The following is a 15140-nucleotide window of genomic DNA, read 5'->3' on the forward strand; positions in this document are numbered from 1 at the left end:
ACCCTTACAGAGCACAGTTCTACTCTGAAACACATGGAATTGCCATGAGTCAGAGTCTACTTTCTGGCAAGTGGTAGTGATAAACTGACTGAGGTTAGCATTGTCTCAAATGGAGTAATATGAGGATAGAGAGAGAACAAAGTATCAAAGAGGGAGAAAGTTAACTCTATCCTCAGGCAAGACCCTAGAATATGGTGTTGTGACTGCCATAGTCTCAGGTCTGGTGTTTAGCCCCACAGGGTCCCAAAACTTGATTTTGTCAGACTTGATCACCAGATGCCAGTTTATTCATTTATAATAAAAAAATGAAGCTTCTGGGTAGACCAGATGTGACTAATAGACAAAGTCTTCATAGCAAAGTCCACATTATAGCAGAAGATTACTTAATAGTCATAGAATAATATAAAGCAAGATGGGGGTACAGAGGTATTAGGACAATATTTTAGCTACCTTGACTTAGGTGTGGGTATTGCCTATTCTCTTGTCATATTTATGAAACATAGGGTGGATTGCTTGTGTAAAATAATTTCATTTGTTTATTGATTCTTAGTAGCTTTATTCTTACTTTAGCTCAGGGTTTGGAGGTACATGTATTATAAATCTAGTGTAATGACTTAGTTGTGTTTAATGAAAAATAAGCTAAGTTTTTGAACAGTCATTTATTCAACAAGCATTTATTGAACACTTATTACTGTGGGCCAGGCAGTGTATTAATGCATAAATTTGTGCATCTCTTAGCATTGGAGGTTTAAAGGGATTATAGAATCCTCAGAAGGAACCTAAAATGTTGAGAATTCATAATTCAATTTTCTTTAGTGTAACTTGATTCAGCCATTGTCAATAATTCTCTGTAAGATTAAAGATTGAAAAACTGTTTAGAGATAATGTCATAAATAATTATTTCCTATTGAAACCTAATGCCATGGTTTATGCTACATAGGATCATAATTTCTTCAAGAATGTCATTTCTGGGGTTATATCAGCATTCTTGGTTTTCCTGGTAATATGTTAAGTTTTCTAACACAAGATTTTCTGTAATACCCAAGCCTTAAGTTATTTAATTGTAAAGTTATCAAAGTCACATCATTTATTTATTTTCTTAATAGCTTTTGGGCCTTTATATTTGGATTGTACTTCTTGAGAAAGATCTGCAGAGCAAAGAGGCAGTAGCTTTGATTCTGGATTCATGTAGAATTGGATTCAAATCTCAGTTACCCTGTGTATTAGCTGGATGACCTTGAGAGAGTTACTTAACGCCTAGTGACCATAGGACCTTCATCTGTGGAAGAGAAAAATAATACTACCCATCTCATAGTGTCCTGGTAAAGTTTAGATGAGTATAAATCACAGCATAGCACCTGGTACAGAGTAATAAGCCAAGTTAAAATAATTAGAGTAAGTCATTTTTTGGTTAGGAATACTAGTGTTTAAGACTTGTAAGGAAAAGAAAAAATACACAAAACAAGGGATTAAGGTTAGTTTGTAAAAATTGTCTATGGTTAGACATATTTTGTGTAGTATTAAGATAAACTGAAAACCAAACTCACTGCAGTCGAGTTGGATCCAACTCATAGTGACCCCTGCCTGGGTTTCCGAGGCAGTATCACTGCGGAAGTAGATTGCCCAACCTTCCTTCTGAGGAATGGCTGGGGGCTTTGAATCGTCAGCCTTCTGGTTAGCAGTCAATGCCTTAGGCACTATGCCACCAGAGCTCCTATTCATCCTTTGAAGTGACCTTCATATAACAATTGTGATTATTGAAAGCAATATCACTATAATTCAACAAATAATAATTGCTAAGAATATTGTAGTACATATTTTAGGGTACTTACTAAATTTATTATTATCGAGATTGTTTTTTGAGGGAGAGTGTTGGGAGGACTCCTTGAATTTTAAATGTATTAAAAAACAGAACATCTTAGCTACTTTTTGAGTGCCATTTACTAGTAAACTTTATGAAATAGGAATATAATTAGATCGACAACTTCATGATTGTGAAAAGCAAGCCTGAAACTGACTTCATTTCTCAGCTAAGAGTAACTTTCAGAAGGGCATGCATGCTAAAAGCACAGGCCACACTTGCCTCACTTTACTCTGGTGCGTCTTGCTGTAGCTCAGAGATAGGCATCAAATTGAAAGATTAATTTTCTTTTACTCATTTGAAGCTTTGATTTTGGCTAAGAAAACTGTAATATATAGCCACCACCACCACTGTATAAAAGTGCTTGTACATCATACTTTAAAACAAACAAACAAACAAAAAAACGCCTATTCCACTGCTTTAGCCCTTAGCAAAAATGAACCTTGTGGCAAGGAAAAATTATACAAAGAAAAAACATATTAAGTTTTAACAGAGTTATGTATGTATCTCCTTTCCTCTGAGGATGGTCTGTGCACTTAGAAGCATCAGCTAAATATTCGTTTGTCCCAGGGGAAATTAGTAAGAGATCTTTTAAAGGTTAGCATAGAACATCTCCTAATTATAGTTCTTTGGAATGAAAGAAGGAAAATTGTTTGCTCAAGGCAGGCAGAAATCTATCAAAATGAGGGTATAATTTTAACCAAGAGAAATGTATAGTCACATACTGAAAATGTATTGAATATGGTTCTAGTTGCTACTGGGTGGTATAATGAAGAATGTGCAGAAAGAGTCCTTCCTTAAAAAGGGTTATATGAAAACATCATACATTCTATACAAATGAAGATTCAGGAGTCTAGTTGTTGACCAGAAACTCACTACTGTCCAGTCAATTTGACTCATACTAACTCCTCCTTGTGTTTCCGAGGCAGTATCTCTACGGAAGTAGATTGACTATTCTTCCTTCCCAGGAGTGGCTGGTGGGTTTGAACCTCCAGCCTTCTGGTTAGTAGTCAAATGCCCTAGGCACTACCAACCTAAAAGTATATACATGTGAGTTTACTTTTCAGGAAGGGAGGAAATAATTTTTTTTTTTTTTAAACTTTTAACTGTCTGTCACACGTACATGTGTAACCTTTGTTGTTTTCTTATCAGGTCCCCATTTTTATAATTAAGGAAATTGAGGATTTGGGATGTATAGTAATTAGAGTTTCAATCTCTTCCTTTCTCTAAAGTTGCACCTTACAAGTGATAGTCACGAGTCTTTATCATATTTTCTGTTTGAATGTTGTTATACCAATAAATTAATAGAAACACAAACCAGTGTGACATAGGAAATTCTAACTTAAGCATATATCTGAGGTAATTTTGTGACAGTGAGCCCTTTAAATTAAATGTTGGTTTGTAAAGTTATTTAAAATTATTTTTAGCATCTTTGTTGAATTTTATGTCTTGATTATTATAATAGTGGTGTCTACTTTTGGGTTCTACATCTTCATACTTTTGTTAACAGATAACTCATTGTGGCTTCCAGCCTTTGATTTATATTCATTTAAGTGATTTACCAATTTGGCTAGTGTCTCTCTCTTTCCTTATCTATTTATCTGTCTATCTATCCATGTGTGTATGTTTAATCCTACAGGAAAGGACAACATCTTTTAATCTGAGCACCTCCTTCCCCCTGCAATAGAACTGCCATCTGCCTTCTCAGCATGGGGGCAGTGAGAGGTATAGGTAGCTGGTGAGCCCAAGGCATGCCAGAGTGCCTGAATAGGATCAGTACATACATCGCCTCCTAAAACCTAGCAATATTTACTTCTCATGGTCACATCCTATTGACAAAATTGATTAAGTGCTGTGACTAAAAAAGATGTCTTTTCTTAATAGATCATTTACTATATTAATATAAGTATCAAGAAGAAAACTCCAAAGGTTCTTTAACAAAGTAATATAGTATATATAATAATAAATTCCGATAGTCCAGAAAGGGATATAATAAGAAGTGAAAGCTTTCTTCCTTTCCCCATCTCTGTTCCTCTTCCTAAAATGTTGCTGTGGTGATTTCTAGAGAAAAAAAAAAAAATATTTATGCCCATTCCCACATACCTATTTATATTTTACTTATTTTTAAAATTTATACAACAGGGAGCATGCATTGCACACACCTAGGCACTTCACGCAAAGTACATTTTAAAGAGCTTTACGTATCAGCACATGAATAGCCACATTTTTTTAATGGCTGTATACTAGGTATTTCATCTTACAATATATCACTATTATAAATACTTTGTTTCCTTTTGGCTATTATAAACATTGCAACAAACATGAAAAATATATTTTTAAGATATAAATAATATCCAATGAAGTTCTGATAAGTCTTTCTGTACCTTCTTTGAAAGTCTAGTATCCTAGACTAGTGGAGTATTTTACTAGAGGGAATTTGATGACTAGTCTAAGGCTAACAACAGGGGAGGCATTTATAAGCAATTATGTGAAGATATTTCAGAAATAAAGTATTTTTCAATAGCTCTAATAACAACTTGGACCCAGTAGTTACAGCCATGTTTCAAGCTTATTTATATTTTCTTGAATTATGTTAGTCCTGAACATCAAATTGTTAAAGAATTTATAAATCTAAACTAAGAAAGAAAGAAAAAAATGGATAAACATAGTTGTTGTTGTTATGTGCTGTCCAGTTGGACCTGACTCATAGTGACCCCTCCGTGGTTTCCAAGGTGGTATCACTATGGAAGTAGATTACCCAACCTTCCTTCTGAGGAGTGGCTGGTGGGTTTGAACCACCAGTCTTCTGGTTAGCAGTCAGATGGCCTTAGGCACTACACTACCAGAACTCCTAGGATAAGTATGTATAGCATTCATTTTAACTCTGATGGAGACTGCTAGATTTTTATTCAGTGATAATAGCATGTGTTTTAAAAATCTTTTCATAGTCCAACCATTGGTAATTTTTTTTTAAGTTCTAAGAAAAGTATTTCAGCTAACTAAGCTAGAAATTTTGCAAAATGTAGATTTTTTAAACATAATTAAAGCATTTTTTTTTTTTTAATTTGCCACTTCCTTATACATCTTCACCATCCTCAAACATCAAATAACAACACTTGAAAGTCATGAGATTGAATGGAAGTCTGACATTTTCCTCAGAAAAGGATCTGTGTCACAAGTATTTCATCATAATATATTTAGGCCAATTAGAATTTGAAATAGGTAAGATAAAATATATCTCTCATATATAGGATGAAATGACACCACTTAACATTCTGTTAAAATTCACTTAAATTTCATTTCTGGTTACATAGATGTGTTCACTTTGTGAAAAATTCACTGAACTGCATATGTGTGATTTGTGTACTTTGTTGTTGTTGTTGTGTGCCATCGAGTGTACTTTAGTGTATATAAAACTTAGTGCTGTCGAGTCAGTCCTGACTCATAGTGACCCCTCTGTGGGTTTCTGAAGCAGTATCTCTACGGAAGTAGATTGCCCAACATTAAAGCATTATTATAATCAGTGGAAGTAGAAATAAAAACATTTGACATTCTCATTATTTTATGCTCCAGAATGTCATTGTTTTCATTTATTTTTGGTGTTGATTTACTTTAACTTTCCCATTTGATTGGGCAAGTTTTATAGTCCATAAGCATTTGTACAGTTATAATGTATTTTGACTAAATATGGAAAAATATCTATATACTTTTCTAAAGTTAATCTCAGAAACTAACCATGAATGTTTTTATGTTAAGTGGATTAATATTGTAGTAAAAAATCAAAGTTTGAAAAGTGTGTATTTGAAGATTTTGAGGTTGCGTTTTACCTGTAGCCTTTATTGTTTCTTTAACTGTATCTTTGGAAGGTATGAGAGTTTTTATGTTTGTTTTGTACCTTTTAAAAACCTATTGTTTTCAAATATCTATTTTCTCATAAATCCAAGCAGCATTAAACAAATTTTTAGATTGATGGAACTAAAATTTTCACATCATTAATTTGTTCCCCCTAACTCCTTTGTCTTTGAAGCAATTGTATGACTAGACTACGCAATAGCTTTTGTGATATCATTTGTCTTTCTAACTTCTATCAGATTGATTAAATCAGAAAATACCTTTTCAACCCTAAAAGTAAGACCTATTAAAGTAAACATCTATCCACCAAGGGACATTCTATGTTTTAATCCATTTGCTTAAATACTTTGGTGAAATCCCTTGTATCTAGTAATGGTAGAAATGCATTTTGTTATGAGGTATATTTTCATTTTGGAGAATACTCACATGGTGCTTCTGAGTTACACTTATTTATGATTTATCTAGAGAGTTAAGAATTAAAACTCTGAACAATTCTTAAAGACAGTCTTAAAGACACTACACATTTTAACTCAAAACACCTATCTCAGCCTTCTGTTTCAGCCTCATACCCACTCAAGTCTGCCTACATGTTCCATAGACTTCTGTTTTAGGCAGCTTTCCTGAACATCACTGCACCACCCTGCTTGTGTCATTGCCAGACTTAGCATGCCCTTCCTCCAGTTTTCCTTTAAGGTCCATCTCAAATGCCACACACTCTCTCTCTGACTCTTTCATCAAAACCAGTTGCTGCTGCTCCTCTTTTTCCGTTACCTCTAACATGGCTATTTCAGCAATAAGCATGCTACGTTATCATTATTTGCTTTTGTGGCTGCCTTGCATTTAAAGTCTCACATTTTTGAGGCCAGGGCCATGGCCTGTTTATCGATAATACTTAGCAAGATTAGGCATTTAGCACTGTATTTTCTTCTCTCCTTGGCTATAACCTACTTGGCCATAAAATGCCAAATATTTTATTTTTCAACATTTGGGGCATGGGAGAAGATTTGATTAGGGACAATAAACCATTCACTAAAAGGAGATTTATAAATTATGTGAAGACTTCAAATGTTAATAAATTTCATTTATTAGGGATTAATCAAGAAATACTGTAAAATTGCTGTTTATCCTGTAATGGTAAAAGACATGAATTAAGTATTGGAATATCTATTAAATTACTAGTTAGCAGGAAACAGAAAAAATAAGATTGACCATGGTAATAGTTGGTTTAGGTCATGTTTATACTGTCTTAATTTCATAATAATTTGGACTTTGTGTGACATTTACAGTACAGACTTCCCTTAAATAAGATTCAATATAGTTTCCATGAAGAATTAAAATAATAATAATAAAGAATTCATTAAATTGACTTCTCACGATCCATCTATCCAGATTCCTTGGTTGTGAGACATTTACCAGGAAATGAGAAATACAGCCTTTTTTTTTTTTTTTTTCAGTTTAAAAAGCTATTAGATGAAACCACAGTTGATTCTTTTGACAATGTTTGAAAAGTTGTTTTCTTTTTCATTTGACATGCAGCAAGGACTTATGGGCGAAGGAGAGGTAACATTATTGTTTCTAACTTTTGAATGTATCAGTTGTATTTGGAAAGGACCCAAGCTTGACCAGTTTTCAAACCCTGTCTGGGAGCAGGAGGGAGGAATGAAACATAGCTTTGATACACACATAGTTTATGCATTATAGTTAACATTTTAGACATTTTAATTTGAGGGAATAATGAGCTCTGAAGAAATTATCAGAATGATAGAATTTGGATTTGAGTAAAAATGATTTCTCTATACTGTATTATAAACTCAACTCACTTATATCTGAAGATTTGATTCCCTTTTTTCCCTTGTGAAAGGAATTTCTTAGAAAAAAATTAAGAATCTTTAAAAAGGAAAATATAGTCAGATAAGTCTCAAAATACTTTATTATCTTGGAGGTTCAATTATGCTTGAATACCTTATTTCTACTTTTTCACTATGCAAGCATAATACATTTGGTTTAAAATGAGAAGAGCTAAATAAGTGACTAATCTTATAATTGTCAAACATTGAAGGATAAAACCTAGACATTTTAGAGAATTTTGAAAAATTATTTCCTAGGGATACCCAAATAAATCTGCTTTTTGTCTCCTGTAGTAATTTTGCCTTTTTATAAGAAAATAGTTTAGACAGCTAAATAGCTCAGCTTTGAAATATAAATGATATTTGAAGATCATTCAGGAAATAAGGTCCAATATTATAGTCTTTTTTTTTTTTTTTTGGTCTTCATTCTACGATTCTTGAGTTGTGATATTATAGCAGCAAATAGTATATTATTTGTGTTTGATAATGAAAGTTGAAAGGAAGACAGTGTGGCAACACATGACATTGGAATGGTTCAAGAAAGGAAAAGCACTTGAGATACATTTCTAGAATAATCCATTAACAAATTCCTTACATAGTACCTAGAAGTAAATTGTCAGCTTGAAAAGTTACAAAACAGTATCTGAGAGATTCTGCAGTTATTTGCAGCTATGTATTTTGCTTATGATTTGAAAGTTTTATTTTTTTTCTGTCAGGTAAATATGGGGTGAATATTACTCCCATTGGTATATCGGGTCTTTCTGCTTATATATTCTAGATAATACGATTTTTAAACAGCAAATTTGAAGTCTAGAGTATAGAATTAGATAAAAACCCTTAGAAAGCTGGTAATTTCTCAACTAGAAGAAATATATCCTTAACATGCCTCAAAATCTTATATTCTGTTAGACTACGCAATAAAGTTGGGTAGCAGCATTAAATGGACTTTGATTATATCCCATTAGTTGAGGTTAAATTAAAATGCATGTTACCCTAAAAAGCTGATTTGTTCATTTTAAGTATGTTCTTGGAGGAAATTGTACAGATGACATTATTTAATCTTTCAAAGAAATTTAACTGATCCAGTGGCTTGTAGCCAAATATAATACTTAGATTTGGTTTAGTGTACATATCTAGGTTGCCAGTGGCCATAAGACCTGCCAAAGCAGTCCAGTCTGCTGCCAACTGTTTCCAAGAGTGCTGTCTCCTACTGTACTTCTATTTCGCCTTGCTGAAGTTTCTGGATTCCAGTGGGATATTTGAGCAGCCTTGTATTTAACCATGTACTTTCTCTATAATTCAGTTGGGACTTTAAGGTGATGGGGAATTTAAGCATATTTAAGTGATCCTATTTATTATTCAATGAGAAAAATAAAAGTAGCTATTTTATTGAATCTGCCATTTCCTTGTTTCTTGTGCATGCTAATCAATGTCCAGGAACATTTTCTGTTAGCTTTTTTTCCCCCCTGCGTTTTGTTCCAGGTCAGTCATCACTGTTTCCAATGGAAGATGGATTCTTGGATGATGGTCGTGGGGATCAGCCTCTTCATAGTGGCCTGGGTTCACCTCACTGTTTCACTCACCAGAATGGGGAAAGAGTGGAAAGATATTCTCGCAAGGTGTTTGTGGGTGGATTACCTCCTGACATTGATGAAGGTATATTTAGAAAGAACTGTTTATAGCATGATACCGAGTGTGTGGCACATAGTAACTCAGAGAGTGGTTGCTGCTATTATAACAGTCTTTTTTTTTTTTAAACTGATCAATCACTTTTATTTCTACGTAATAAGATTTGTGTAATACAGTGATGGTTGTTCTTTTTTTTTTAATGCATTTTATTGAAATATAATTTAGGTACAGTGAAACACACAAACTAAAGTGACATTGGGTCAATGTGTGTTTTTTTTTTTTTTTTTTTTGGCAGTGTTCCCTCCCCTCGCCTCTCACCCCTGGCAACCAACAAAGAAAGTTTCCCTCCATATATAAACCTTTCCTTGACCCTCCACAACAATGAACTAATACTATATTTGTCCTTCTGTGATTGACTTATTTTACTCAGCATAATGTCCTCCCAAGTTCATCCATATTATGTATCCATATCACAATGGGTGCACCCTCTGGACAGCAGAAAGTCAACAGCTCAGGTTGTCTCCCTCCTTGCTGTTTCCTTTCCTAGTCATAGGCCACCAGCGCAGTCGTCCCTGCAGCCCTCAGTGACCAGGGCTGATCTTTCGGTAATTTCTCAGGTCTCAACACCACTTGGAAATATTCAGGCTATTGGTCCCGTCAGAGTAGCTGACAGTGCGCAGCTCCGACCATTTCTGTATTCACTGTTTTCGTTCAGTTTTTTCCATTAGTTAGTGCCTAATCTACTTCTGTATAGTTCTTTTCAAAGGTCAGGGCTGTAGGATTATCTTCTGTATCTCTGTCAATTGGTTTTACTTTTCTTTGTTGAAGTGGGTGTGTGTCACTTGTCTGCCTATTTTCTCCATCTTACCAGAAGTCTCCTATTATAACAGTCTTATTTGGCTCTAGGTATTTAGTTGTGATTGCATGGGTTCCTTGTCCTATCTTTCTATCATAGTATGTAGGATTAGTTCACAGAAAGAAGGGATGCAGAACTGTGGGAACCAGCTGAAGTAAGGAATTAGACTAAATGAAAAAACAGTAAACTGAAAATTTCCCAGAGAGTCTATGGTTATGGTCAGCACACCTTTGTGTGTATGTGTATGTGTTGGGCTTGCTACATTGGCCAAGTTCAAATTAAGTTATTTTTCTGTTTCTTTTCTACCTTTGTTGAGTACTCCATAAATGCATAGTTAATTGTTTAAGGGTTTAAAATCCTACATTAAACATGAACTTCTGAGCATCCTAGATGACATTTTACTACAAGAAAAGGAATCCTAAGAGTTAGATCATTTTGTATTTTTTTACTCATCAAATATTTTTATGTTTTCCAAATGCTATGCTCTGTTCTTAGGCTTGTTTACAATGGCAAACTACATAGAAAATCCCCACTCATAGCATTTTCATTCTAGTGAGAGGAGGCAAATAAAAAGCTATTATAAACATGCAAGAAAATATCAGAGAATAAGTGTTGAAAAGAAAACTTGGTGATGTGATGTAGAGACCTGGGGAGTCTTCTTAGTTTAACTGATTAAGAGAAGCCTGTGAGGAAGTGATATTTGAGCTAAGATCTAAATATTGAGGGAAGAAAAAAAATACTGCCATAGAGATGATTCCAACTCAGTGTCTCTATAGGACGGAGTAGAACTGCATAGGGTTTCCAACCCTGTGTGTAATCTTTATGGAAGCAGACTACCATATCTTTGTCTTGAAAAGCAGCTTGTAGGTTTGAACCACTGACCTTTCATTTTGTAACTGAGCATTAACCACTGTGCCACCAGTACTAAATAGTGAGAGGGAGCCAGCCATGCAGAAGTTTAGAGGACTAACTGTCCAGGAATATTCTGTTAATTTATAGAGCTAAGACGTAAAGAAATCCCAGTGTCTTTACTGAAAATTTAAGTATCAGTGTAGAATTTGTAGCAACCATACACCCAATGGAAACACACTAATTCTTTAAAAAAGTGTATGGACCAGTAAGGAGCTCTGGTAGCATAGTGCCTAAGGCACTTGACTGCTAACCAGAAGGCTGGCAGTTCAAACCCGCCAGCCACTCCTTGGAAGTAAGGTTGGGCAATCTACTTCTGTAGTGGTACTACCTCGGAAACCCAAGGAGGGGTCTTTATGAGTCAGGGCTGACTCGACAGCACATAACAGCAACAACAACAACCACACGGACCAGTAATGCAGAGTGGTTTAACAGCTTCCCATTTAGACTGAGATCAAGCTTATTGAGCCATTTCATTTTCCTTAAGATGATCAATATTTTGGAAGGTTGATACAAAAAATGGTTTCAAAAGCCAAAGAGTGAAGTAAATCTAGGGTTTTTTGGCCACCATAAAATATCTTAGTGGAAGCTATGCTGAAATTTCAGGCTAGACTTGAATCAATCTCCATCCTGCTCTAATATAGCAGAGCTTGTCTCCTGGGCTATCCATCCTGGTCATAGCCTTGTCTACTTTAGTCAGCCCATGGGTTACCTTCTACTTTGTTTGTTTGGTTTATTTACTTTTGTGGAATCCAGATTATTTGACCCTTTAAGGTCAAATCTTAGGCATTCCTGAGTCCCAGGTGATCTTTGATAAGTAAATAGTGTGTTTGCCTGCAGAAAGAGGAAAGAAGAGGGGGGTTTTACCTGACCTTGGCTGGGATAAACTTCTACTCTGGTTTAGATAGTCAGTCTATCCTTTTGGAAAATTCCTAAGCATTCTTAAATAGCATAAAGCACAGTTTTTTAAATTCTGAAAGGCATGGGTAATTTTGATGTGTTTGGCAGAAGAGGTGGTTTAAACTGAACACTGGGTATTGTGATAGTCACTTTGCTTTTTTCTGAAGACCAAGTGTGTTGATAAGTCAGTAGCAATTTAGGTATGCAGGCCTCTCTACTATGATGTGAAATATGCATTCCTAAAAAATACTGTGTTCTGTATAATTCTGTACTACAAATTACAGAGTTTATAGAGAAAATAGGATTAGTGGCAGATCACTTAAAATCTAATAAACTTTGTACCCAAAGAACTAACAAAAATGAGCATAAGTACTTTAGAGAGAACTTGGACAATTCAGGCCAGTAGCTCAGCTGGGTTAGAAGCTGTCTCCAGTCATATTGAAAATGCATAAAACCATGAGAGCATGAAAAGACAGTGCAGGTGAAAATGGACCTCTGAGCCCCCAGGAAGTACAGACTACCTGGAGATACCCTTTACCTGTCAAGTCCATTCCGACTCAGAATGACTTTTTAGGACAAAGTAGAACTGTCCCATAGGGTTTCAGAGGCTGTAATCTTTATGGAACCAGACTGTCACATCTTTCTTCCATGGAGTGGCTGTTGCCCTTGAACTGCGTAGCCAAGTGCTTAACCACTGCATCACCAGGGCTCCTTTGCCTTGAGATGTTGTTGTTAGGTGCCGTTGAGTCAGCTCCGACTCATAGCGACCCTGTGTACAACAGAACGAAAAACACTGGCTGGTCCTGTGCAAGCCCCATAACCCTTGCTATGCCCAAGCCCATCTTTGCAGCCACTGTGTCAGTCCATCTTGTTAGGACCTTCCCCTTTTTTGTTGACCCTCCACTATACCAAGCATGACATCCTTCTCCAGGGAATGATCCCTTCTGACAACATGACCAAAGTAGGTGAGAAGAAGTCTAGTCATTCTTGCTTCCAAGGAGCACTCTGGCTCCACTTCGTCCAGGACAGATCTGTTAATTCTTCTGGCAGTCCACAATATTTTCAGCATCTTCCCCAAAACCACAACTTAAAAGCATCAGTTCTTCTTTGGTCTTTCTTATTCATTGTCCAGCTCTCACCTGCATATGAGATTACTGAAAATACCATAGCTTGAGTGAGGCACACCTTAGTCTTCAAAGAGACATCTTTGCTAGTCAGCATTTTGAAGAGGTCTTTTGTAGCAGATTTGCCCAGTTAATATATCGTCTGATTTCTTGACTGCCGCTTCCATGGGTGTTGATTATGGAACCGAGTAATATGAAATCTTTGACAGCTTCAAACTTTTCTCTGTTTATTGTGATGTTGCTTATTGGTCCAGTTATGGGGATGTTTATTACCTTTATGTTGAGATGTAATCCATACTACAAGCTGTAGTCTTTAATCTAAATCAGTAAATGTTTCAAGTCATCTTCATTTTCAGCAACTCTGCAAAGTTGAGGAGTACCCCTTTCTGGTCAGAGACCCCTGGTTGCTGTGCTCATTTTTTGTTTTCCTTAAATAGGGGTGGGAGGCTTCTGCCTGTGCATCAGAGAAGCGGAGGGCTTTTTCTTTACCTCACAAAGGTTATAATTCTGTTCCTGCTAATGCTAGCTTACCTTGCCTAGAACAAAATCATTTATGAACCAGTATAACTTCCATATTATACTGCATCATCCCTTGTTACCAGTCTCACACAAGCTAAACAGTACTATAGGAACAGGTATTGTAGCAGAAGAGATTGTACTGATTTTGTTTCATGATCTGCAAGAGATTAAAACAATTTTGTCAGACTGGAATTTGAACATTTTCCTCATCTCTCTTTTCCATTCCTCTACCCCACCAGGTTTTTGTCTCCACAAGCTTTCCTACTTTTTTCAGAAGTCTCTTAGAAATTTATTTTCCTGTAGTCTGCTTGTTTCTTGTCCAAATAGATAGTGCAATATAATTAGTGCCATTTAAATAATAAAATAGGATCAGGCCTTTCCTTCCTATCTTTCCGTCTCTTTCCATTACATCTTCCCTTCCTTTCCCTGCCCCAGTAGATTCAGAGATATTGGTGCCAAAGCCAATAGGCCAGCAAAGGGGACTAGAGTATTAGTGGAGGGGTGTGAGTATGTATGTATATGTTGGGGGGTCTGCTCAGAGGTCTCCGCAATGATGTGTGTGGTGTTCAAGAAATTAGAGCAACAAGGATTGAGGCAGCAGAGATGGGAAGAAGGTAGATAAAAGATTATGTTGAGCAAGTAATTAAATATATTTAGCATAATGGGGGTCAAGTTTCTTACTGATGTAAAGGGAATTTACAAACCTGGAAATGGGGAAGGTAGAAAACCATGAGATAATTGGACTGGAATTGAAAGTATTAATATGAAATCAAGAGTTTTTATACACACACATGCACACAGAAATAGCCATAAGTGTGTTTATGATCATAAATGTCCTAGCTTTGTCCACTGAGAGGACTTAGAAATAATGGATTCCAATGATTTATGATCACTTAGAGCACCCAAATCATAAGTTCCTAAGTATTTTCACCACTAAAAGGAACCAGAACTTCCGGGGGGGGGGGCTGAATTTAGGGTTGGGACAGAGAAAGAACAAACTGGCCTATAGTATCTTCTAGGACCAGAAAGTATGGAAATGCTTAAAGAATGATGAGGATAGTTCAAAAGGACATAAGAGCTAGCTTGAAGGGGCTCCCACTGACCAAATGAGGGAAAATTTTGGTGACAATTTGAACATCAAAATAAGGAGAATTGGATTGTTAACTCATTGAAAAAATAGATAAACGAGAGTTTTAAAAAATGGAGGAGAAGGAAAAGATCTTCTTACTATAGAATACTAATAGTAAATGTATAGGAAATAATGGAAATAATCAGCATTTGGCAACCATCATTTTGGTAATTGGCACAGATAGGAGTCTTTAATGGCTGCCAAGGCTGATGAGGAACAGCATATTGGTATGTAACAGAATGTCCTCCACAAAATACTAATCAAATACAAAAGGAAAAATGGTTTCTTTTTGGTGGAGATACCAGGTAGACCAACTTGGACCTGGTGATCAAGGTTAACATGTCCAATGGTAGACATGGTGACATGGCACCATGACATTGGTATTCCTACTAGAAATGCAGAGTTTGAATCTCATCAGGAGGAATCAGTGCACAGATCCAGGCTGAGGGTCATCTTATAGAATGAATGGCCTGTACACTTTAGGACTGTCAAGGTTGGAAGGCAGGAAATTGTG

At 35.8% G+C, this 15140-nt stretch overlaps 1 protein-coding gene across 1 annotated transcript in view; it reads left to right on the plus strand.

The window, feature by feature from the left end:
- The window catches only part of CPEB4 (cytoplasmic polyadenylation element binding protein 4), an 83470-nt gene that overhangs the window by 60163 nt on the left and 8167 nt on the right, over positions 1 to 15140 (plus strand). The window contains exons 4-5 of the mRNA XM_007951661.2: positions 7250 to 7273; positions 9043 to 9216. Coding sequence (XP_007949852.1) covers positions 7250 to 7273; positions 9043 to 9216 — 198 coding nt within the window. The remainder of the gene's footprint in view (positions 1 to 7249; positions 7274 to 9042; positions 9217 to 15140) is intronic.

Source organism: Orycteropus afer, unplaced genomic scaffold (genome assembly GCF_000298275.1).
Source record: "Orycteropus afer afer isolate SDZICR_OR568_19922 unplaced genomic scaffold, OryAfe1.0 scaffold00306, whole genome shotgun sequence".
In the NCBI taxonomy this organism is placed as follows: Eukaryota; Metazoa; Chordata; class Mammalia; order Tubulidentata; family Orycteropodidae; genus Orycteropus; species Orycteropus afer.